This window comes from Lethenteron reissneri, chromosome 21, assembly GCF_015708825.2.
Source record: "Lethenteron reissneri isolate LAM-NWPU_2019-01 chromosome 21, ASM1570882v1, whole genome shotgun sequence".
In the NCBI taxonomy this organism is placed as follows: domain Eukaryota; kingdom Metazoa; phylum Chordata; class Hyperoartia; order Petromyzontiformes; family Petromyzontidae; genus Lethenteron; species Lethenteron reissneri.
Window position 1 is genome coordinate 8584510 of NC_083799.1, and position 26280 is coordinate 8610789.

Here is a 26280-nt window from a genome sequence, read left to right on the forward strand (position 1 = left end):
TGGGGACAACTTCACTTTTTAATACAAAAAATTACACATTTTGAATACACGTTTTATTTTTAAATGTCTACATTGTTTCCATTAAAACAAACCGTACTACACTTCTAGCAAAGGACAACACATTGCAGAAGCCATATATACAATATTCCAATATGACCTAATATTCAGCTCCAAGAAATATAAATGCTGTACCATAATATAAACTCCATGCATCAACACATGACTCAAATACTGTACCACCCTTAGGTGCAGTCAGTATGTGCTTTGCTGTACTACCCGTGAATGCATTTCATAATTATCATTCTACTACGATACATACAGTACTGATATGATCACTGAGTACAACAGTGAACAGTTACATAAATTCGAATTATATGTCTTTTAATTACTGTAATTCAATTAAGATGCATACTGGCCCCATGTCCAATACTATAAGAACATACCATATACTGTATGAGAATAGGTTTTCCCCTTTTTTCTGGCAACAAAACAGGTGTTAAGATGTTAAAACACCAAACTGAAACCTTTTACAAGGAATCATGTCTGCATTAACCACAATACTTGTGGTCAGAATGCAAACAAAAAACATACTCTGATAGTATATGCATTGTCTTTGAAACTGATTGGTCCACACCAGAGACAGCTTTCTTTCGAGCCTAGTCTCAAACGGTGTTAGACCAGAGGACGCATTCTGACCACAAGCATGCAATGCAGACATGATTCCTTGTAAAAGGTTTCAGTTTGGTGTTTTAACATCTTAACACCTGTTTTGTTACCAGAAAAAAGGGGAAAACCTATTTTCATATTTTGGTACTGGCAAAGGAGGCCCCATAAAACATACCATATAGAACATATAGTGTGAGGACAAACTGCAAATAATAAGTTCAAGTTCTTTAAAAAAAGACAACCAAAGTATCATTAACTCTAGATTTCACAAACCATACATTGACCATTCAACATACAGAAGAAAATGCTTACAATTGGAGAGCGTACGTTTGAGAAGGATTAAATGACAGAATTTGTATTTATTTTCAAGTGTTAAATTCTTCCTTGCTTCAGCTGACGTTCAACCTTTTAGACAAATAACACCTTACGATATATTATTCCAAACGTCATATGTATCATAAAAGGTCAGAGTCTGGCATAAAAATCACGCTTAAGAATGCATTTATTGCGGTCATAGGGTACTAAATATATAATTATCGTCACGGTGACATTACACGGGAAGCACAAGAGGACTGACTGAAAGCTGAATGTGGTGGTAGTATCTGAGAAAAATACGGTTGATAATTTCGTACGTGTCTCCACGGGCCTTGACTGGGAATACGTGGTCATCCAGCACAAAGCTTTTCTCCAGCTGGAAGCAAGGCGTTGTCAAAGTCGCGTTTGTTAAAAGGCTTCTCGTTGTGCACACAGTCGGTGAGAGTGGACACAAACATCTTCCAGCGAGGCGCGTAGTAGTAGCTCACCAGACCGCCCCACAGCTTGTTGGCCACATCCAACCGGTTTCCCGTGGGACCCCAAAGGGTGATCTGGTAGCGAGCATTCAGCTGGTACAGCTCAGCCTCGCTGGCGTTGTCTGAATGCGCGGCGGCTGCGAGCAGCCAGCGTCCCAGCAGGAAGCGCTCGTCGCTCGATAGCAGATTCTCCAGGTCAGGAAAGAGCTCGTAGGAGAGCATGCCACCGGACAGCAGCAGCTCCTCCACCGAGCCACCCTCGTAGGCCGTGAGGAGGTCACGGTAAAGCTGCCCCGACAGCACCTGCAGCGCCTGCCGGGTCACGTCGATCAGGTCGTAGCGGAAGGTCAGGCTGGCGCCCAGCCGAGGCACGGCCCGTACCAAACGCGCCCAGGCGGAGTAGACGAGTGCCGGGTCGTACCACAGGCTGGTGTCGAGGGTGAGCGAAGGCCGGACCACCAGGGGACTCTGGTTCCTGTTCTCCCGCTTCTCCGTGCAGTTGTAGACGCTGCGCCAGAGGTCCTTCCAGGCCGCCGCAACATCCGCATCTTTCTGGCCGTACCTGCGGTGCGCGTAGGACTCGATCCAGATCGTGAGGTCCACGGGCCCATCTCGCCAGCCCATTTCAGCCATGAGCTCATAAACGACGTCGTTCTGCTCGATGCCCTCCGGTGCCATGCCCGTGCCCACCATGCTGGAGTTGGGAAGGAGCCTGGCGACGTGAGGGCCCCGGTTGACGCTCTCAATGGCGCCGAACAAGCCGTGGTTGCCTCCAAAGTTGTGCAGCATGCACCAGATGAATGGTTGCCCATAAAAGGAGCCGGTGGTAAGGTGGAGGGGGCGCGTCTCGGCGAAGACGTCCAGGACGAGCATGCGGCCTAGCGGCGGCCCGCGCAGGAACGCGCGCAGCTGTGGCTCCTGCCAGAAGTTGGGGTTGCCCAGGAACGGCCACGTGTCCAGCAGCCACACAGCCTCGCTGTCCACTGTTGGGGAGGGGTAGAAGGGGCGGGGGTGTGGCATAGCGCAGGTCACGTGCTCGATTTAAACGTCACAATGCCCAGTGTCTCGTCTCGTTAACACAGTGCCACGCGCGTGTTAATGAGCAGAGTCCCCAGCCTACCCGCAGTCATTGCCTTGTAGACTGCTCTGCTGATGCCCGCGAGGTCGGCGGTCAAGTTGGAGGGTGGCATCAGCTCGCTGAACATGGTCGCGTAGTACGCGTGGTCGCTGCCAAACTCGTCACGCAGCTCCTTCATGTAGGCGCTCGCGAGTTTGGGGAACAGCGGGTCGTGGGGGTCCAGCCACAGCGGGCAGGAGTAATTGCAGTCAAATCGGTCCCAGCTGCTCAGCTGGATCAGGTTAGCCTTCGGATACAGGCTGGCGCCGCCGATGATGCAGAGAGGACCGAGGAAGTTGAAAGGAAGGGTTGGAAAGAGAACAAGGCAGTCAGGAAGCAGTGTATCGTGTTCTGACTGTGGATATTGACATTTTTAAGTTAATGACACATTTTTTGTATAATCATAGTATACTTTTGGTTGGACTGAGTGTTATTTTGTGCTTTTTATGTTCCCGTATATTTTCACAGTGGATACGATTACAACAGTTAAGACGAGCGCTTAATTTCTCGGTTAATATTTTATCAGTCGCTGGTGGACTGGAACAGGTATGGGACTAGTAGTCGCAGCCATAGCAAAAGGTATACTGGATGTGGTGTGTTGGATTCGGAAATATTTCCCAGTTAACGAACACATAGACAAACCTGGATCAAATTAAGTCTCTATTAAGACTGTTTTTTCCTTTATAATCGTTAAAATTGCGATTAAGTTGCCTCCATTTCAGCAATATGAACGTTTGCCTTTTGCAGAGGGATGATTCAAATTCATTCATCCATGATCATCATTTTGTAATTATCAGAAAGAAAAAAACCCATCATACATCATTGCAGTTGCAGCTTCGTGTACGAATTTGCACAGGGGAGACGAATTTAAATGTCAGACTAGGCTCGCAAGCAGTGACTGCTGAAATACAGCCAATCGGCCATATCCACAGCGGTGACGTGATGTTATCAAGGCTTTCAGCTCAAAGTTGTGTTCGACAGAGGTAATGAAGAAAGCAGGGTGTGATGGTCACCGTGCGACAGCTGCAGGGACATAGCCTTCGAAAGCCGGGAGCACCGTAATCATTCCCAGGGACCTCATCCGCTCCAGGATTTTGCGCTGTGAGCAGAAGGATAAGTCACATCACGTTTATTGCAGTATTTCAGCTGATGGTAGAGCAGTGACACGGTGTTTAGTGCAATTCCCCCGTACGAATAAGCCCAAAGGACCTGTGTTCAATTCCCAATCAAGGCTAACATCAGTGGCGAGTGATCGCTGAAGAAGTCCTGGGGTCCTCTTTCGCCAAGACCTTTCCCCGCACTTCTGATTAGCAGGGTTGGCTACGTACAGTGCGAAAGAAGTTTAACATACATACAGCCGATGAGCGTCGTTAAGTTTCGTCAAACAACGCTCCAGGCTGACATGGAATGGGGAGGCCGTAACTCAGCACTGTAGTGAAAAGAGGCTGTAAATTTCAGCTGAAAATCTGCATTTACATTTTTGTAAATACAATTGTATTATTCAGGTCCAACACCTGGAGGTGTAGTTGCTTGTGGTGCCAAGACTGGGGCAGGGGTCCAGCCCAGGCATGCAGGTTTCCCAGCTGAGACCACGCCAGGAAGGCAGGACCTGTGAAGTAGTCGTCCATCTCCTTCTGAGTGAGTCCCAGGGACAGGAAAACCTGGCACAGGTTGTGGGTGGAGGGTTGTGCATGGGTAGAAGAGAGATGTAATTATATCAGATGTATTATAATATGGAAGAGGACATTACTGTACTGACATGTGATCTGCCACATAGTGTTTTGCATAAGATTAGAAGTGGCATTCAAACCCTTGGTGGGGAATTACGTATTCGCTGAATACTTTTAAAATTGTTAATTTAAAATATTGCGGCTACGAATCTCAAAGGTAGTTCACTAACTTGTATTCATTTACAATAAAAAAAATCTGCCATACATTCACCAGCCTTTCTTTTTATGACTGATTTCATTTAAATAGAAATTTACAAAAAACTATATTCAATTTCAAATGTGTGGCTTTTATTTATTTAAAAGGTACACTGCAGTACATTCGCCAGCTTTTCAATGTGTTCTACGGTGACCATGTTAGATATAAACCTACAAAACTTATTTTAATTATAATTTTCGAAAAAAACGGTACTTCCGCAGATAAAGATTGATGGAGAAATGCATCGGGTTCAACGATGAACACTGAACGCAGACTTTACAACAGAAATGACGCGTGGGTGAGAGGTGTCGCTGGTGCCACCGTTACCCTCTGCCAGATGGCCTCGTGACCCGTGAAGGCCAGCGGGAGGTTGATGCCCTGCAGCGCCATCCAGTCGATCTCAAGCTCCCAGCGCTCCCACTGCCACCACACCATAGAGTAGCTCCGCGTGCGCACGTTCTGGTAGAAGCGGAACCTGCGGCGGATCATCGCCAAAGCCGGTCAGGGACCGTGCCACCCACACATGGGTCATCGGTCGGTCGTTGCTTATCTAAATTTTTAAAGTTAGGAATCATAATTACTTACACTTCTAAAGCGCCTTTCAACCGGAGATCACAAGGCACTGTAATCGTACCCTGTTGCAATGGTGGAGCTATCGAGTGTGAAGGCGGAGCAACTGTGCAAGAGACCATGGGCCAGAGGAGTTGGGCTACAAAGAAAAGTGTATGTTTTACAGCGGGCTCCATTTCATTATTTGCCCAGCAAAAACCACGCTACATCACTACTGTTGGTTTTAGCTCGTGCTGGGTTTTTTCTTACGTTACGAAGCAGAGCTGTGTGAAACAATAATGAGTGATTTTCATCATAGTGGTTGCCCTGGTTATTTTAATTTTAAGAAATAAGAGCTTGGAAAGATTACGCATGATATTAACATAATTGTATTTTCCCGTAGAGAATGTAAAATTCTTTACTGAATCAACAACATTCTTGGTTCTTTCGGTAAAGTCACGTAAAAAAAGAATTGAAAATAATAAAAGCAAAAAAGCCACGACGTTTCGATCACAACACAAGCGGTCTTCATCAGGCGGAGAGAAAAGAGGGGGCAAGCCTCTAAATGTAGCTGCTTATAAGGGTTTCAAAATTAGTGGGTGGGAGAAAGAGCTGTGCAAGCAACACGAGCTGCGCTAAAGGCACGTTAATGCAGGAGCACAACAAAGGGGGAGTTTGGCGAAGGTGAGCTTGTGCAGCCCATACCAACTCACTCGCCTTTGGTTGGGGGGACGGCCCATGTCAAGTCGCACGCCTTCGGTGGGATGGGGACATTTTCTTTCGCGTTAAAAATGCTTTAAAAATACACTAAACGCTGAGTTTAAATCTTCACTGTGTGATGTCCCCCCCACCCCGATGCGTGCAGTTACTAATATATACAGTCGCTAGATGCTACCACTATAGGCCGTAGATATTACTACAGAGCGGCCAGAGAGATCGTGGCTAGGGGGGGGGGTCAGGGGTAGCAGCCCAGCCCCAGCATGCCAAGGTGCCACCTCGGCCAGCTGGACAATCTAGGCGAGGCCGGAGGCTCTGCACGGGACTAGGCCTCACCACGCCACTCTGTCAGGTGAGTACTTTGTGCTATAGAGTCGATAAATACTGCTATAGAGTCAGCATGTACTACTGTAGTGATAGCAGGTACCACCACAGTCGCTATGCACTGCTGTAATCATAGGGTACCACCACAGTCAGTACGCACTACTGTTAGACTTTTTTAGAGCAGTTTTGAAATATTTTTTTGACCCAGGCAACGCCGGGTATATAAGCTAGTTGCTCTATAAATGTCTTTTAAAATAGCATTGCAGAGTTTACATTATGGGAAAATTATATTTATCCAAACACAAATATTCACAACAATTTAAAACTCGTAATTAAGTGCATTGTTTGTTTTCTTTCTGTTCCCTATCCTTGAACAATATTTGTGAGTTGTAGATGGAATAATAAACAGACCATCACATTGTTTGAATGTGGATTGCCCTCTTTTCAGAACACGAGCACCGCGTGTGCTCACTGGCTTGGAACATTCAGTAACAATGATGCGACTAATAATAGTAGGTTTTTACCCTTTTAACTGGTACAAAACTGACACCTTTATTCAAGGCATCATGTTTGCAATGACCACAACACAAGTAGTCAAAAAAGCAAACAAAAAGAAGCAACTCTGATAAGGATGATAATATGCACTGTCCTTGAAGTTGATTGGCCCACACCCGAGACGGCTTTCTTTAGAGCCTAGTCCCCATTGGTGTAGGGCCAGATGACACCAGAAGGCGTACAACTCAAACACAGTGCAATATCAGAGTATTGAGAGCTCGGGGTAAGCATTTACACTATGAGATCTCTTTTACCAGTGGCAAAATATAATAGTAGGTTTTTACCCTTTTAACTGGTACAAAAACTGACACCTTTATTCAAGGCATCATGTTTGCAATGACCACAACACAAGTAGTCAAAAAAGCAAACAAAAAGAAGCAACTCTGATAAGGATGATAATATGCACTGTCCTTGAAGTTGATTGGCCCACACCCGAGACGGCTTTCTTTAGAGCCTAGTCCCCATTGGTGTAGGGCCAGATGACACCAGAAGGCGTACAACTCAAACACAGTGCAATATCAGAGTATTGAGAGCTCGGGGTAAGCATTTACACTATGAGATCTCTTTTACCAGTGGCAAAATATAATAGTAGGTTTTTACCCTTTTAACTGGTACAAAACTGACACCTTTATTCAAGGCATCATGTTTGCAATGACCACAACACAAGTAGTCAAAAAAGCAAACAAAAAGAAGCAACTCTGATAAGGATGATAATATGCACTGTCCTTGAAGTTGATTGGCCCACACCCGAGACGGCTTTCTTTAGAGCCTAGTCCCCATTGGTGTAGGGCCAGATGACACCAGAAGGCGTACAACTCAAACACAGTGCAATATCAGAGTATTGAGAGCTCATAGTGTAAATGCTTACCCCGAGCTCTCAATACTCTGATATTGCACTGTGTTTGAGTTGTACGCCTTCTGGTGTCATCTGGCCCTACACCAATGGGGACTAGGCTCTAAAGAAAGCCGTCTCGGGTGTGGGCCAATCAACTTCAAGGACAGTGCATATTATCATCCTTATCAGAGTTGCTTCTTTTTGTTTGCTTTTTTGACTACTTGTGTTGTGGTCATTGCAAACATGATGCCTTGAATAAAGGTGTCAGTTTTGTACCAGTTAAAAGGGTAAAAACCTACTATTATATTTTGCCACTGGTAAAAGAGATCTCATAGTGTAAATGCTTACCCCGAGCTCTCAATACTCTGATATTGCACTGTGTTTGAGTTGTACGCCTTCTGGTGTAATCTGGCCCTACACCAATGGGGACTAGGCTCTAAAGAAAGCCGTCTCGGGTGTGGGCCAATTAACTTCAAGGACAGTGCATATTATCATCCTTATCAGAGTTGCTTCTTTTTGTTTGCTTTTTTGACTACTTGTGTTGTGGTCATTGCAAACATGATGCCTTGAATAAAGGTGTCAGTTTTGTACCAGTTAAAAGGGTAAAAACCTACTATTATATTTTGCCACTGGTAAAAGAGATCTCATAGTGTAAATGCTTACCCCGAGCTCTCAATACTCTGATATTGCACTGTGTTTGAGTTGTACGCCTTCTGGTGTCATCTGGCCCCTACACCAATGGGGACTAGGCTCTAAAGAAAGCCGTCTCGGGTGTGGGCCAATCAACTTCAAGGACAGTGCATATTATCATCCTTATCAGAGTTGCTTCTTTTTGTTTGCTTTTTTGACTACTTGTGTTGTGGTCATTGCAAACATGATGCCTTGAATAAAGGTGTCAGTTTTGTACCAGTTAAAAGGGTAAAAACCTACTATTATATTTTGCCACTGGTAAAAGAGATCTCATAGTGTAAATGATGCGACTGTTTGGGGATCATAGACAGCCACCCAGAGTAACCACACAACCCCCATGGAGCGCAGGGCGATTGTGGGAACCACTCCTGGGAACCACTCCGTTGTGCGATTATAAAACTGAGCGCACTGCGCACCAGCTCAGTGGTGTAGCGATTGAGTGTGCAGGCGGTGCAACTGCACCGTGGCTCACGTGGGCACCAGGGAGATAAAAAAAATGGACAGGGGAGAGCACCATTTCATTAATGGCATCAGTGCCCATGCCCACCACGCTGCACGACTGCACACCCACCACCGAAAGCTAAGCCCTCTTTCAGAATTATTCCAGTCAACATTTGTTTAAAGTCTGGATACTAAAAACAAATAACGTTTTTTCCCCGTGTTGCCAAGCAGCTGAGAGATGTTTGATTTATCAGAGGAGCCCGACCCCGGTCTGCACTCACAACAATGGATTCTGAGTCGCGCGTGTGTGTGTGTGCAGTGACAAACGGTGGATTGGATCGGATTTTATGAAGAAGTGTTGCTGACAATGAGGACGACTGGAGGGCTTGGACAAATGCCGATCATCCCGTTTAGAAGCAGGAGTTATGTGATCATCACGCAAGACAGAAATGAGAGGGAATGTTGGTAGCATTGACAATCTAATAGGCAGAATACCCTTCGTTGAGTACCATGGTGTTGATCATTGTGCTACACTGATAAAATACAATAACATTTGCATTCCTTTTTATGGATGCCATAAATTCTGAAGTACCACTGTTGATCTTTACCTTGTCCTTCCTCGCACCTCCGATTAGCACGGGTGGCTACGTACGGTGCAAAATAAGTTCAACATACATACAAGTACAACAATTTATCAACGCAGCAATTATAATGCCTATCCATGACGTAATGACAGGTGTGTCTTGAAACACAAGAATCCAAATTATTATCATCTTTTGTTGAAGATCCATTTGGTATAGTCTTTTTTTTGTATGTCATTAGTCAAATCATAATCAGAATATTTATACTGGAGGAATCCGATGAGCTATAAAGCTCTTTTTCACAGATGTCCAGTAGGGCAGGTCAGAACGTTACAACAAATCACCCGGAATGCACCCGATCCCATCAGGTTTTCCGAGCTAACCAGAATTTAACCTGGATAGTGCTTGGATGGGTGACCACAATGTACAAACCAGTTGTCAAAGAGCTGTGGGAACAACGTGGCGGACAGCACAGTAACATCCATTGTCTTATGCTGCTATGAATATTGTTATAAAAAATACCCAGGAAATCCTCACTGAGTCGCAACTCTTTTCCAAGAGGTCTCCAATTAGGTAATTTGCTAATAATATTTAAGATTTGTACCATGACGCTGACATACTTGGCCAACTCTATTTTTTTAATACCTCTAAGACTATCTCTGACATCCACTGAGAAGCAAACGGCGCATGTCTTTAAGGTTAACACACGAGCAGTATTAACCAGGGCGGCGATGGACTCGAACCGTGAACCTATGCAACGAGCGGGCTTCCCGCTGGGCCGCTTCACCGCCACAAATGCCCCCGCCCCCACATTCTCCATCCCGCACTGACGAGCATTGTACGTGCTATGCATTGATCTGTTCCGCTGTTTAGGAACATACACATTGTCCACAACAGTGCACCATTTGGGAGGAATGTGGGACGACGGGCACCACGCTCTACACACTGAGCTGGAGTTGTTATTTCGTCCGTGTGAGACTGGCGTGTGGGCTGCCCAATGGTTCCCAAGCTCCACGTACCCACCGACCTGGAGGCACAACCCTGCTCACCACACACATCTGCTTCCCATTAACCGACTCCTGCTGCTGTAGAGCAATGCATAAGAAGCACATGCTGCTGTTGATGGTCATTCCTCCGTCCCTCCGTTGGAGTCTTATGGGACCCAGCTGTGGCTTGCATTAATATTTGCCCATGCCCTTCACGTGTGATATCACAAAATCATGTTTAGAAGTCTCGTATCAAAATATTATAACGTGAATGATAAAGTCCAGCGTTTTTTAAACTTACGTTTGGTAACGGAATTCACGTGGCTGTTGCGTGGTTATAATTTATTTCAATGCCTTTCTCAAACCACGTGTTTTTCAGCTTAAGGTGTCTCCAGTTTCATCCGGCTTCGTCTGCCTCCTTTTCACGAGCTACATAATTTGTGGATGCACTCGAGTTATTCCACCAGCACACTCTCTAAGTATTATTTCGTCAGCTTGAGTCGTCTGCCATTTCAGGCTGGAGCCTGCATTATCCGAGCCGTCCTGTCTTCAAAGGCTTGCCTGAATTAATCACCGAACATGGAGAATCCAAAATGTTGTGGGTGGTAGGTATATTACTAATAACGTGTAACAATCAATTTGTCAGCAAATCGGTCTTGACCTATGACACGCAGGTTGTTCTGGAAGGGTCTTCTTTGCAAGTATGTCTGGCAAAGACCTGCCCGACTCGCATGATAACTGAAATAGGTCGGAAAATCACGGAATATACACTCTTATTTTTAACCAAATACATTTGTCCATCAACTTAATTTGAAGGCCAACTCAAGTTGACTCGAATTTGCTGTACATGGAAACTGGGTAATCTTGTTTAATCTCTTAACCATCTACACAGTCAGCAATCGGTCAAAAAATTTTAACGCGAAAGAAATGCCACTGGAAAACGCAACTCACATTTATGACCAAATTATTGAATCCGCAATTGGTCGATGATGTATGGTGTGAAATTCCCGCTTTCTCTCTCCTCGCTTTGTCCAAACATGCACCGTTGAGCACTCTGGTATTTGCTCAATGTCCATCATGTGGTGACTCGCAGACGACAATAGCCAAGTAGTCACCGATCTGTTGTTCTGCTCTCCAGGTCAGGTCACGTCTTCTTAATAAAAAAACAACTGACTTTTGGGAATTTTTAGAATTTTTTTTGTAATTGCTCTGTCTCTTGCTACCTTATTATGGTGAATGGCGAGCAATCCACCATCTTTAAAAACAATAGTTGTAGAAGTCGTACATTTCGATTTAAAGCTTTCGTGACTGCAGGGATTCATCTTCTTGGTTCTTTCGGTAAAGTCACGTAGAAGGGAAGTAATAAAATAATAAAAATAAAACACAATAAAATAATTCTCACGACGTTTTGGCCACAACGCATGCAGCCGTCCTGGTTTTCACCTGAGGACGGCTGCTTGCGTTGTGGCCGAAACGTCGTGAGAATTATTTTATTGTTTTATTTTTATTATTTTATTACTTCCCTTCTACGTGACTTTACCGAAAGAACCAAGAAGAAGAAGTTGTACAATTATGGTGACGATATCGGCTGCCCGGGATGGTCCCATTTCCCTATACCAGGGGTTTAATTTATTACTATATATTTTCCCGGTCACTGAGAGACTGGAGTTAGACACATCAGCCACAACCAGAGCAAGAGGTATACTTGGTGTAATCTATCGGGTGTGGAAAGATGTTCATGTGCCCACCCCCTCTCCCAATAGACCTGGCTGAAGTGAAGCCCTGGCCAAACCTAATAGGAACCAAAAACAATGGTCACGTTCTGGACAATGGCCCGTGCGCGTACCTGTTGGGGGACACCACGTGCACGGCTCCCCCAACCCGGGGTAGCGGTCGAGGCACCTTCAGCTGGCGCCCGGCCCATCCCAGGTGGCACCCACAGTATTCCTTCAGGTAGTGGTGGAGCCCGTACGCGCCAGCCACGGCGCTGCTTCCCACCACCAGCAGCCGCCCGTCGGGCAGGCTCTCCAGGCGGAACACGTCCCGGGATCCCTCGCCGTGACCCCGGGCTACCATAGAGGAGTTCACCAGCAGCATCATCTCGGAGGCCCGGCCGGGCAGCAGCCGCTCCAGCAGCTCCTCCAGCGCCAGCTGCTGCGTGCGCTCGGGCGCGCCGCTCCCCAACGCGGGGAGCGAAGGAGTCCGCGCATCGAGGCGGTCGGGATCCGCGTGTTCCCTCTTAGCCGCGAGCCCCGTGGAGACGAAACAACAGAGCCAGCAGAAGTAGCAGCGGATGGCAGTGGTGGACACAAGGCGGAGTGAGGGTCCGGGTGGACGCGCACCAGTGGAGCGCATCGTCAGTGGATGGTGCACCGTGCGCTCTCCCGCGGGGTGAGTTTTACGCACAAGACTCGAGCTCTATTAAGAGTCGGCAAGCAACGGGCTGGAACCGGCTGTGCACGTACGTGGGGCTGCGTGCTGCTGGCTGGCGCCGTCTTCTCCAAGCACGCAGAGCCACTGAGTATTCGCGCTGTGTACAGCGACGCAATTATTAACGAGGGGGGGAAGAGAGGCGCAGACCCTGCCCAGCCCCCTGTGCATCTGGGGTTCGTTTAACCTGGGGCCACCCCGAGGGCGAAGCACGGAAATGACCCACTGCTCCGCGTGCGCACGGGGTTGTTATTGGGTCAGTCACACTTACACCCTGTCTGGTGCCACCCCCTCTCTATCCCCATACCGGCCATGTGTACAGGCAACGTTCATTTAATCCCAGTGGCGTAGCACGGTGGGCATTGGCCCTGTTGCAATACAATGGGTCAATCCTGTTCAATTCTCCACCCCCCCCCCCCAATTCGGAGGCCGGTATCTGGGTGGCTTTGGTCCACACTCACCGGAATTTCACACTCCAATAGCTAAGAGTTCCTAGTCATGCCGCGGGGATGGCGAATGATCCTAATGATGAAAAACCCTTATGTATATTTATCGCGAAAGCCTAAGTGTTTTACTAAACATTACCTGTAAATTGGAAACAGGTTACAATACGCGCTGATTATTTTCGCTTTATATTTTCACATTTCTACACACGTTACGGAAAAAAACCAGTGTGAATATCGTAGGGGATTTTTTTTTATAGATGTCTAAAGAGAGTGACTCATCTTGATTTGGAATTACTTGTGTGATTTTCCTTACATCTGCAGCACATTGTGCAAATGTGGACGGCGTTGAAGAATCCATAAATGCACGTCTTTCAAAATATAATAAACAATTATCAACAGGCACAATTTAATTTTCATGAAACACCATGACGATAAATGAGAAACACAGGGTTGATGAATTGCATTGTTTTTATTGTAAAATTTACGACAAAATAAATCTGTTTTAATCAGAGATTTTCAGGAGAATAATTTCACAAATATATTGTATCGATAGAATTTTAACGATTGCATCACAATATATCTACATTTCACACTGAATATTGAAAGGTTTTTTTCTCCCTGGATACATTCTTGAGGCAAGTAATTGAAGAAACGTGGCTCCGTCTTCCTGGGCTTTTGCCCTACAGAGCGGCTATTGGCCCCAGATGCCCCTTGCAAAGGCAAAAGCAGAGCCACGGAATGGGCAGCTCCCTCATAAGTTTGATCGAGTCAGCCAAGAGAATTCCTGAAAGACAGGGTCAGAGGCATCCGTGAATGTACCCCATATTAGACTTGCAGAATCAAATACTTTAGACCAGTGTTCTTCATTGCAAGGCCCGCGGGTCACTGGCGGTCCCTAGTTGCATTTAGAGTCCGGCCCCTGACGGCAGCTCACGAGAATACACAAAAGTCAAAACACACCCCATCACCATCATACCCAAATGGTTTCAAATGTGTGGCGGCCCTCACACTGATGACGTCTTATCGGCGAAAGTGGCCCCCCCCCTCTGAAAATTAGTGGAGAACACTGCTTTTGACCAATGCTACATCGTTAAAACATAGTTTGTCCTACCTTAATAAGTTGAAACACATGTTTTTGTTTACAATGCTCTGTCCTTCATCCACTTACTGTTTATTTTACAAAAAATGTGATTGTTATGTGGGCATGCAGTTGCGTTTAGATATGTGAACATTGAAATGTATGTATCTCTGGTGGTCACTCAGCTGGCGGTAATTGACTTTCTGAAGACAGGCTGTTAAAATATAAATAAAACGGATTTACACTACAATACAATAAACTAAAGACCATGCATCTAAACCACCCTAAACGAGTTTTGTATGACTCTAACCCTTAAGACTCATGTATGTTGAACTTCTTTCACACTCTATGTAGCCAACCGTGCTAATCGGAGGTCACACTTTCTGAATACCCCTCGCACATAATTAATTATAAAATGTGAACCAGTGCCGGAGCTATTTAATGTGCAGTAAATGTAAATCCACCGGGGCCCATGGGCCGGAGGGGTCAGATGCCAGGTTAAATAAGTATTATTCAAAAATCCTTCTTTTTTTAAACACGCTTTAATAATATGTACACTACTCATAATGGCAGAACTCCACGACTCCAGGAAGTGGCTGCAAAGCTTGCCATAACGTAAGGGACCGTGGTGATTTACAGCCAACGCGAGTTGAGCGTGGACAATTAGACCCAAGCCGAAACATAACATATAAAAATGAATATTTACAAATACGTTTTTTTATATTTTTTTTATAGAATATGGTATTGTCATCAGTATGGCATAAGCATACCAAGTTTGCAGTCGATACCACATTGGGAAGTGGGTTAAAATTTAGTTACAAGATTTGAAGATACGACAACGACAACAACAGACAGAGTGAGTTAAATAAAAGCGTGTAATAAAATAGGGGGGAAAGGCATACAGGGGGCCTCCACTTCATTCCTTGGACCAGGGCTCATACCAACCATGCTACGCTACTGATGCAAATAGCCCACCTCAGCCCAGCCACAAACCTGATTCTTGCGGTCGGCCGATGGACTGATGAGCACGTTGATGAGGCAAGGGAGAGAGGGCTCAGCTAGGCTCACTTGAAGAGCCTCCCTGAGCTCTTTGGGGGTGCGAGCCAGAAACCCACGGCCTCCAAAAGCCGACATCATCTGCTCATAGCGCGCTCCAGGCAGTAGCGATGTGGGAGGGATGCTGCAGAGCCAGAAGGGTGGCGATGAGCAGTGAACAATTTCACATCGCAACGTGTGCATCCTCAATCTCCCAGTAAGCAATCATGAATGGTTGATAATAGCTTGGCACATGTAAAATCATAGTAAATTACCATGTAATGGAGTCAAGAGAACATGGTGTTTTCCTGCAAGTCAACTCTGCTTAATACAACCCATATTAATCAGTTGACCAAAACACACAATCAAAACTATGATTTCAGTTGTGCAGGCTCAGTGCTCTAGTACGGTATTATTCCTGCTAATTACCCAGCCACCTCCCTTCGCATGGTGTTAAGTGTGTCCTCAGCATCGCTCACAGTTGCCACACACATAAGTGTGTCCTTGGCAATACTCCATCTGGCCACACAGAGGCTGACAGGGGTGAGGCCTCCCTGGTACTTACACGGAGGCGGCGTCACCGGCCTGGGACAGCAGGGCCCAGGTATCTTCGTCCAGCCCCGCGTAGATACCGTTGTTGTTTACGACCAGCACCACCACCGGCAGCTTGTACCTACAGCGAGCACGGAGAGGCAGCCTATCCTCATCGGACTCACGATTTCTTTATTGGCTTACTGTGTATATATAAAAACAAAATTACCCCTACTTTTAGCCCACTTGTCCTATCGGTGTCACATCATGAGATGAAGTACATGTTCGGATGTTTCGCAGAGCGGTGCATAAATTCATGTTGGAGAATGGCCCAAAAAAAGGGAACATCATTCAGCTACCTCTGAGAATGCTTCAAGTGACCTGTTCCACACAAATAGGGGCAGCACTTTGCAGCATGCTTTGCCACTGAGTAATATTCGTCACACGTGTAAAATCAAGATTAAAAATGTTCACAGTTGGATTTTTTCCAAATCAAGTCCAGAAACAAATGTAGTATGAATATGTTTATTTGTGGAGCATTTCAGAACCTGATTTCATCCCAGACAGCTCTCTGGATGTGAACCAGGCTCACTGGATTTAAAAATCAAATGAAGGTCCAGAAAATTAAAAATAACAAATGGTATTCATTTAATTGACTCCAGAGGGATGGCGATGGGCTTCATTGAGCCCGATCAGAATTGAAACTTACAAACTTCTCATTAGGAATAGAACACTCTGGCATAGCAACACGTGGGCCTTTAATGAGACCCTAACACCAACAATGAAAATTAAATTCAGCATTCATCAATTATAATTTAGACTACGTCCTGTGCAAGAAAGCCCCGACCGCCCTTACACCTTACCTGACCATGGTCTCAACTTCCATGCCAGAGAATCCAAACGCACTGTCTCCCTCTACACACACCACCTTAGGGGGCGGATCCTGCTGCTTGACAACCATCGCCGCAGCGATGGCATATCCCAGGCCGACTCCCATCGTGCCGAACGTCCCTGCGTCCAGCCTGCGCACGCATCACATCAGCCGCGACAGCTGAGCAGGCTAGTACCCTCATCCTTCCCGTGCAGATAATATAAATGCTAGTGTCAACTTTCGACGTGTATGATATTCGCTCAACTCTCGATAAGAGAGAGAGCAACTCGGAGGCGTGAGGGACCATAGACAAGTGAGAGGGGCAACAGCCAGGCAGTGAGCTGGCACCAAATTTCACCCCATGCTCTGTAGTCTGTGATCCTCAATAAATTAAGGTGTCCTCAGCCTATTCATTAAGTGGGAGGAAACCGAAGCACCTGGAAAAAAACCCCACGTGTACGAGGTGGCAACAGTATCCCATACAGATAAAACTTTTTTAGTCGACATGTTGCTGTAGCGCTATCTCCAGGAAATGCAGGGTATTGCACCTAGACGGCCATGGGAAGGCAGGTCCCAACATTTGTGCGATCCAACAACCCTTGTCTCTACAGTGCTGCGCCAGCACTGGCCAACTAAGAGGCACACAGGATGCGGACTTTCTCACTTCAAAAGTATTTTTCAGAAACAGAAGCCTACACGTTTGAAATGTTTGAGAAATAGTCTTGGTGAAATGTTTCGCATGCAGGTCTTCACTGCCACTCATAATCCAAGTGTGGTCTTCCAGGTCATGCTGCCTGTTGAGAGCACTTGTTCTCTCCAGCTTTCACCACGCACTACTGGCGGCATCTTCACGGCCTCACCTGGAAGGCCACACTTGGATCCCCGTACACGTACGTACGCATGTTGAACTCCTTTCGCACCGTATGTAGCCAACCGTGCCAATCGGAGGTACACGTTCATTAGTTAAGCACAAGGATACACATGTTAGCATAAGGGCAAATGTGGGTAGCACGACGTGACACGGGGAAGTCACCGAAAGAGAGGCTCAAGTGCGGGCAGTCTCCTCCGCTGTGGGGCGGGCGTGGGCCAGTGGCATGGCGCACCTGTGGCGGGGCGCACCTGTGGCGGGGCAGGGTGTTGTTCAGCATGGTGCGACCGATGTCCATGGTGTTGGCGCCCTCGCTCACCACGATGGCATCTCGGGGCAGCAGCTCCGCCACGTGGTGGAACACCGTGTAGTAATTCATGGGCAGCGTCTGGTCGGACACCATCGCCTGGGCCACAGTGGAGGCACAACACGTATGTATGTTGAGCTTATTTCGCACTGTACGTAGCCAACTGTGCTAATTGGAGGTGCAGGGGAAGGACAACAAAATCACCTCTCCTGCTTGTGTGCCCGTTCATACGGGCAGACTCTAATTTCAGAAGGTGCTTGCCATATTAGAATGTTTGACCACTTCCATTCCTGAGTGTTTTGCTTTAGGTAGGAGGAAGCCGGAAAACACCAACGTATGTCCATATAAAATGGGATAACTTCAATGAGTCTCAAGGCTCTTTTTATTGGAATGTTTGACCAATTCTATCAATGTGTAATGACAATAAAGCCTGCATGCGGTGTGAGGGGACTAGTGGCCACGGGAGGTAATGACACAGAAGTCGGCTTACAGTACGAATACACTTGTGGCCACGGGAGGTAATGACAGGGGTATCAATTGTGAGTGTGAAAGGACTGGTGGCTATGGGAATGTTCGAGAAGGGAGCGTGGTCAGGTGACAGAAGAGGATGGTAGAGTCTGCCGGTAGAGCGAGCATCCAAAGTCAGCGAGAATGATCGAGAAGGGGGGGCGTGGCCTCATGTTGAGATATAAGGGAGTTGCGCAAGAGAAGTGTGTCCAGTCGTTATTACAAATGTATGGCTTCAAGTGCAAGCCAGATAACATAGAGAACACCCACTGTGCATGTGAAGGGGGGGGGGGGGGGTAACAGTTAAAACTCCACACAGATAGATTAAAGAATGCATTACTGCACTGTCATATTCCTGGCTATGCAGTACATATGGGTGATCTATCCACCATGTGTGATTGCCACCATACCTAGTTATGGCCTGCCTCGGTAGACATCGAATAATTAACACCTCTTCACCTTCCCCACCCTTCCCCAACCCAACAACTTGTGATTCTAGGAATCACAACCGTATTTGGCTTATCACAACCGTATTTTGCTTCACAAATTGTTACGATTAGAGTGCGTCGCATTGCAGCGAGCCCTGCCGCCATACGTGATCATGTGCAAGTACCTTTGATATCCTAGAATTAGCGTCTATTTTCTCCTTTAGGAATGTCCACCACTCTGAGTCCGCCGGGAAGGTCCATCTATTGCTTCCCAGTTGGTCGATAATCTGTAAAACAAGACAATGGCTACGCACAAACACTCTCACATCTCACGAAGGCTGTGCTGGGCACGCCTTGTGGTTTATATCCTGTTAAGTTATGACATGTCCACATAGCCGGCGGGTGGCTAGGGCGAACACGGAATAGTCCCTATCCAACCAGCTTAATTTCAAACACAGTCTATACAACAAAACCTCTCGAAAGCCAGACTCAGTGAGAGTATACAAGATCACCACTATCGGGGTACACAGTAGACTGATGCAATTGGCAAACCCATCCAATTTCATCTATTTGGCCATTAATATCCACAAATGGGAGAGTGCAATGGCACAGCAAGTGGTAGACCGATGCAATCGGTGAACCTGTGCGCTGAGGCTTGTCTGTCTACCATGTACTCTGGTTGTGGTGCGCTCTCTTGTTTTTGGAAGTGACCTTCCCCATTTAAAATAATTTCATTTTTATATAAATAAAACAAAAAAAGACAGCCACGGAAACAAGATTTTCACCCAGCACCTATGCATGCGCAAGAGATAATCTGCTTGTGTTTCTGACAGGGAGGTGACAATTATTCTCTTTCGCTGTCCCTGCAGCGAGTACTGACCTGCATGGTGACCGCTGTGACATCTCCCAGCAGAGGGCTGCTGGGCTTCACGTTGTTGCCCAGCTCCTCGGCACACACGTCCACCTGCGGAAGCAAAGGCCACATTTCTTGGTCAACATAGCCGATAAAATGATCATGAACCATCACGCCAACTCCGGTCATCCTCATAGCAGCGGATTTTGGCAAACCATGGAGCAAAGACGGTCACCGCATCGCGCACTTTCAAAAGCGCTTCTGCGGCCGTCTGGAACGCTCTTCCATGCGATATTAAGAAGCCATACTCTTTGGTTCTTTCGGTAAAGTCACGTAGGTATAAAATAAAATCAATCACGACATTTCGGGCAAGACAAAAACAGTCTTCCTCGGCAGCAGACCATGCTTCTACATGCAGGAGTTCATGGGGGGGAGAGGGGGGAGGGTTTGTGGTGTGCAGGGATGGGTGGGGGCTGGAGAAATTAGCATGTTAATGAGCTTGAATTAGTTTCAAATCGGAGCAGCCTTATTAAAACCACAACAGCAGATCATTCTTTATCACCTGATGACGGACTCTTGTGTTGAGACCGAAACGTCGTGTTCTTTATTATTTTTCAAACTATGTAACTTTACCGAAAGAACCAGAGAGTATGTAAATGTAAGATCAGAGAAATCTTGACAAACGAAGCTGTGGGGGTGGTCATTGTATCGTGAGAGATTAGCATGTCAATGTAAGAAATGTGCTTGTAAATGTAATTTTGGAGAGAGCTCGGAAAGAGCCATCGTCACATGGAGGTGGAAAAGGATGCAAGCCGCCATTTACTAATACAGCTAACGGTGGCTGTGTTAGTGAATGTAACTCAGAGAGTCGAAAATAACTGATAACATAGGTAGGTAGGGAGAGAACATCACAGCCAGTTATGACCTAAACTTGTTAATAACGTCCTTCCAATGATTGCTCAGTTTGTACCCATCTTCTCGGTTGAAATTGTGTCTGTGTTTATATATCTAGATGGCTTCATGAACGAATCTTTGCTGATACCCTCGTCTTGGCAAAATCATTTCCATGTGCCCACAGCTTTAAAACAATGATCAGCCACGGCTGAGGTATTGGTCCTACCGTGTTTCAGATTTGCCTTATGAATTCCTGCAGTCACGTAAGCTTTAAGTCAACATTAAACCTTGTTAAAGCTGTTTAATGTACATGTGCACTAAACCGGTGAAAGCATTTTAAGTTCACAGCTTTGCGGAGAGATCGTCCCGCAGTGCATGCAGCACGAGTATTTGAGTCACGGCCACCTGGATGATCTTGACGTCGTGCCGGAAGCGAGGAGGTAGCCCAAAGTGCAACATCCAGTTGAGGCGAGCGCCCAGCAGCAGCACCACGTCCGCATGCTGCAGCGCCCTGCAAGCAACACAGCGCCAACGTTACCGCACACGCAAGCCCAAGATCCACAAGGCCCACGCTGTTCTCTTTCATTCATAAATTTAGCACTGCCGATCACAGCTCGATGCAGGCTACGTTGCTGCCTTACATTCTTTAATGAAGCCCTGATGACCTCCGATCGACGAAAAATCAGTAAGTTTAACTTCTTTCGCACCGTATGTAGCCAACCGTGCTAATCGGCGGTGCGGGAAGCACTGATGACCACCGATCAATGTCACTCACCAATAAAAACAACAAAAGAAGCGATTTGGAGAGTACAAGATTGACAGGGGCGAGCAAGGTCTCGACCATGCCGGTAAGGAACGTCCACCTCATCCGAGGTCACTGGCAAGCTTTAGCCCTCTAGGAGTTGGGAGTGGACTCGTCCAGGGGAATGGCGACCGGAAGGTGTTCTGCGCAGCATAAGGGGTCGCCCTGCACCTGGAGCGGGCGGCTGCGACACAGCGTGGGTGGTCGTCCGGCAAGACGCCCTTGCCCATGGGGGTCGGCAGGAATGGCAGTGCAAAATCGTCCACCAGACGCCGCACGCTGTGCTCGGCCCGCGCGTAACCGGCACCTGCGGAGGTAGCCAGACAAGCTCGCATGTTACTCGCACCCCAGCTCCGTGACTCCATCACAATAGGCACCGTGCGGACTGCTTGGTCTGTGTATTGTGTTCTACTTGAAAAGACGCACAGTGCAGCCACTGCTTCATACGGCGAACACGGTTAATTCTCGTTTATCTGTAGGTGGATTATAGACTTGCAGATTCACTGTGAAATGTGACATCTTCATGGCCACTTTGGTTCAATTATTAGCTGCCCCTCACTCATCGTGACCACGAACACGTGGCCGACATTACCGCACATGTAAGCCTTAATCCACAAGGCCCCCGCTGCACTCTTTCTTGAATAAATTTAGCACTGGTGATCACAGATCCACGCAGCCGATGTTGCTATCATACTTTCTTTAATGAAGCACCGACGACCGCCGATTGACAAAAATCACAGACAAAAAACGATGACACGTTCAACGTCTTCACGCCCATTCCGCGCAGGTGAACACTAAATATCCGAGCCACATTACCGTGAACAATGGAGAGTTGACTCTGTATGTAAAAGTGTGTTTCTGTGCTCAGGGCCCACCCTTGCCCACGATCACAAGGGGCCGCTTGGCATTCCTGAGCATGGCAGCAGCTGCTGCGACTGACTGTGGGTCAGCCATGGAGACAGGAGGTGGCAGGCAGCGAGGAAGAAACCTACAGTTACACCAACACACACACACACACAAATTACCACGCGCTTCCGTATAGTGAAAGCAATTATACTGCATCGTGAACGCTTTAAGATGCTTGACAAGTATTTGTTTTACACTGTAGAGTATGTCAGCTATGACACACCTTGCTTTGAAATTAAGTCATACGCCAGACACTATTCCAAACACCTAATATCGTGAGTATTATCTTTATTTCTTTATTTATGTATTGTCCAACTATTCTCACTTAGGAAGAAACCAAAGTGCCCGGAGATATATCATGAGCCTAATATGATAACAATGACACTTTACATGATGAGAAACCTACTTGCTTTTACTAAATAATTATTTTTTCCCCCTTCCAAATCTTTACCTGCGTGCACCACTGCTTGGGTGTGTGTGTGTAGCGTAGGCAGGCTCACTTCACAGACTCCCTGCCGATGGTGGCGTTAACCATGTTTCCGGGGATGTCGATGTAACACGCACCCGGGCGGCCGTAAATGCTCGTTCTCACTGCCTGGGATAAGGACACCGGCGTGAGTGGCGACACCAATGTCGTCGTGCACTGGCAGGCGCTGCTGTTCGGAGGTGGTCACTGGGGATATATTTACAGCCGGCACGCTCTCTGTGAGCTTCAGTCAATGTGTGAGAATTGTGTGTGTGTGTGTATATGTATGTATGTGGGGAGCGGTAGTGTAGCGGTTAGCGCGCTGCGCTATGAACCTGGCGACCCGGGTTCGATTTCGATTCCCGCTCACGGCCAACACCAGTGATGATGATGTGAACCGGTCCTGGGCCTCCCTTAGGCCGACTCAGCCTAAAATGAGTATCTGGTGCGGTTTGTAAACATGGCCACTGAGGAGACAAAGGCGGTCGGGCGTGGTGCTGGCCACCCACCCCCTCGTGTATCGTTCCGGCCTTCATAGGTGCTCGCTAACAGCACTTGCCCCTACAGTCTGTTAAGGCTATACGGGGGATCTTTGTATCTTTGTATATATATGTATATGTGGGGGGAAGCGGTAGTGTAGCGCTTAGTACGCTGCGCTACGAACCCGGCGACTCGAGTTCAATTCCCACTTATGACGATTTTCTGAACTGGTTCCAGGCCTCCCCTGGGTCGACTCAATCTCAAATGAGTACCTGGTGCGGTGCAAATATCGCCATTGGGGAGACAAAGGCGGCCGAGCGTGGTGCTGGCCACCCACGCCCTCGTGTACCGTTCCGGCCTTCATAGGTGCTCGCTAACAGCACTTGCCCCAACAGTCTGTTAAGGCTAAATGGGGAATCTTTAGTTTTTGTCTTTGTATATATCCGTGTGAGCTGAAAGGGGGTGCGAGATGTGAAGGGGCATTAATGCGTGAGTTGTGTGTGTGCGAGTCTGTGATAAGGCCTACATGCATGTGTCCCTGAGACTTGACAGTCCTCTTTGTACCTCAATATACAATATATTTAAATAGCATATAGATGTAACTGCATTCCCTACACACTTGTAGGTCAATGGCTACATGACTGAAGATAGCTGTTGTGTCCACAATGTATGGTATTGAGTTTGCGATGTCTATGTGGGAATAGCACAAGAGAGATGGATGAGGGGCTTTGTTAACACTTCAAAATCAGAATATTTATTTATACTGGAAGAATCTAATGAACTATAAAGCTCTCTTTCACAGATGTCCAGTTGCGGCAGGTCAGAACGTTACAACAATAAACAATACAAAAACTAATTCTAGATTTGAAGCTTTCGTGACTGCAATGATTCATATTCTTAGGTTTTTTCGATAAAGTCACGTAGGTAAAACATCAAAATTAATAAAAATAAAATAAAATAAAGATCACGACGTTTGCCTCCGAAACGTCGTGATCTTTATTTTATTTTATTTTTATTAATTTTGATGTTTTACCTACGTGACTTTACCGAAAAAACCTAAGAATATGAATACAAAAACTGATTGGAGTGCAAAGTATAGGAAAGGTAAGAAAATCATAAAAACATATATATATATACAAATATAACGAAACTGTTTAATATTACCAGGCAAAGTCCACTGAGCTATTAGCTTCTTTTTCAGAAGTGACTTGACCACAAATGATAGCTCAACGAAGTGGCTTATCACGTCAAAATGTATAGCTGCCAAATACTTTAAATGCATATTTTTACCGGTGTGCCGGGTAGAAACCGGGTGCTGATAATACACACCTTCTCCACGATGCCTGGGATGCTCTGCAGGCTGCTGGGCCTGGCTGAGAACTTGCTGTACAAGCGGCATGACTCCACCTGTCGGCAGAAACCAGCAACGGGGGATGCACAAGGATTATGTTAACTGATCTTTACATATGTACAATATATAAGTGAGACTACTGTGAACATCTGAGAAAGACTTGTCTGAATACTGCCACATTTGCTAAAAGGTATTTACCAGGTGAAAAAAAACCAACCGTCTAATTAGGCTCTGGGGATGCTATAGTGGTTGTGTTTGTCTCCCTGTCCAAATCCTTAGCATCACTGAAAAATGGACACAAACGATTAAGACAGAAGCATCACTGCCGACAGTCGGTGCAGTTAATTAGTCTTCCTTTGTAAGACTAAAACCAATAGAAAGCTCTTAACTTCTGTAAGCATTGTTAAACAAAGTAGTAAAGGGACTTTATTAAAACTTTGAACACAAATTACATTGAAGCCATTGGCATATGGGCATTTATCCTGATTAAAGTTTCCCAATTACATTATTTTATTTTTACCTTGAACAAGTTCTCACTTCACTGAGTTCCCACACCAAAGTCTGACTGAGTGCAATAATGCTGCTCCGATACATTGGCGTTATTGGAAGGAGCCGTGCACAAACGATGCGGGGCCCAATTTTTTTTGTTACAACCATGTGTGCCAATTGGCCTTTATTTACCAGCGTTCATGTGTAAACAGATGGCAATACAAGTGTGTCTTTGTCAGTAGGTGCCGGCAGCAATCAACACTGATGACCAGGAGGATGCCCTGACCTGTGGGAACTCCTGAAATGCCCCCATGGTCTCCTGGTCTTGGTCACTGGAGCCACCCAACACCAGAACAGGCCTGGGTAAAACGGACAAATGATTCGAATTATAACACTGGTCAACACACTTTTTCTGGCATAAGGTATTCCAACGGTTTTAAAGTAATTTTGGGTTGCTGATTCAAAATCTGGCATCAGTTTTTGTCTATCACATCAGGTTTTTGAGATATCAAATATTGCATTTTCAATAAAAACTGCAGAAGATAAATATTAAATAAACGTGGATATATACATAAAATGATATTATAAACACACTATCCTAAAAATACAGCACCATATTTTAACACTAAAGCAGTGACTGACTCGCAACAACTTGCAATCATAAGGGACAGAGTTAATTTCGGGTAAAATCAATGAAAATGGGGTATGCAGATAGCATAAAAATGAGATGTGATAGAGCAAATCTGAGATCAGATTTGGAATCAGCACCCTGAAATTAGTCTAAAACAGCTGCAAAAGTCCAGGCCAGAAAAAAAATTTTGTTTGTTGACCAGTGTTATACAGACTATATTGTGTTGTTCATGCATTCATAATAAATGAAGATCACCCATAAAAAACACCTTTGATAAGAATATCTAGATACCCTCATGAAAGTACATTACAATCAAAGACATTTTCAATGGATTACAAACTGTGATGATGATGGCCCACGGCATACCTATGCATTAGCAGCTAATGTTGACTCATGCTACTTGCTCATCTATTGAGGCTTTAGTAACTCGACACTTGAGCTGCTCTCAACACACCACTCCCCTGTACCACCACTGGTGGTGTGCAGGGCTGCCGAAAGATTTTTGGAAGCTCAAACCAAAATTCCAAATGAGGCTCCCCCTGAGGCCCCCTAGGGCTCTGTTTTTATCAGAAACTAAAACTGTATTTCGTGCTTTTATTTAACTCACTCTGTTGTTGTTGTCGTATCCTCAAATCTTGTAACTCAATTTTAACCCACTTCCCAATATGGTATCGACTGCAAACTTGCTATACTTATGTCATACTGATGACAATACTACAGTCTATTATT

The 26280-nt window shown here is 46.0% G+C and overlaps 2 protein-coding genes across 3 annotated transcripts in view; both read right to left on the reverse strand.

Moving 5' to 3' along the window:
• Positions 1-36: 36 nt before the first annotated feature.
• On the reverse strand, positions 37-13018 carry LOC133345174 (alpha-N-acetylglucosaminidase-like). Its single transcript, XM_061555716.1, is given in 7 exon segments — positions 37-1363; positions 1365-2440; positions 2578-2834; positions 3588-3673; positions 4089-4235; positions 4828-4975; positions 12025-13018. Coding segments are annotated over 7 exon segments (2370 nt in total). The 5' UTR covers positions 12534-13018; the 3' UTR covers positions 37-1216.
• Positions 13019-13504: 486 nt separating this feature from the next.
• The window catches only part of HACL1 (2-hydroxyacyl-CoA lyase 1), a 36850-nt gene continuing 24074 nt past the window's right edge, over positions 13505-26280 (reverse strand). For both annotated transcript variants that reach the window (XM_061555718.1, XM_061555717.1), the window contains 13 exons: positions 25207-25279; positions 24410-24487; positions 22635-22729; positions 22104-22216; positions 21400-21535; positions 20832-20937; positions 19560-19643; positions 18865-18966; positions 17689-17843; positions 16562-16720; positions 15733-15840; positions 15126-15312; positions 13505-13838 (listed from right to left, as the gene is read on the reverse strand). In XM_061555718.1, the coding sequence (XP_061411702.1) occupies positions 13806-13838; positions 15126-15312; positions 15733-15840; positions 16562-16720; positions 17689-17843; positions 18865-18966; positions 19560-19643; positions 20832-20937; positions 21400-21535; positions 22104-22216; positions 22635-22729; positions 24410-24487; positions 25207-25279 (1429 nt within the window). In that variant the 3' untranslated portion in view covers positions 13505-13805. The remainder of the gene's footprint in view (positions 13839-15125; positions 15313-15732; positions 15841-16561; positions 16721-17688; positions 17844-18864; positions 18967-19559; positions 19644-20831; positions 20938-21399; positions 21536-22103; positions 22217-22634; positions 22730-24409; positions 24488-25206; positions 25280-26280) is intronic.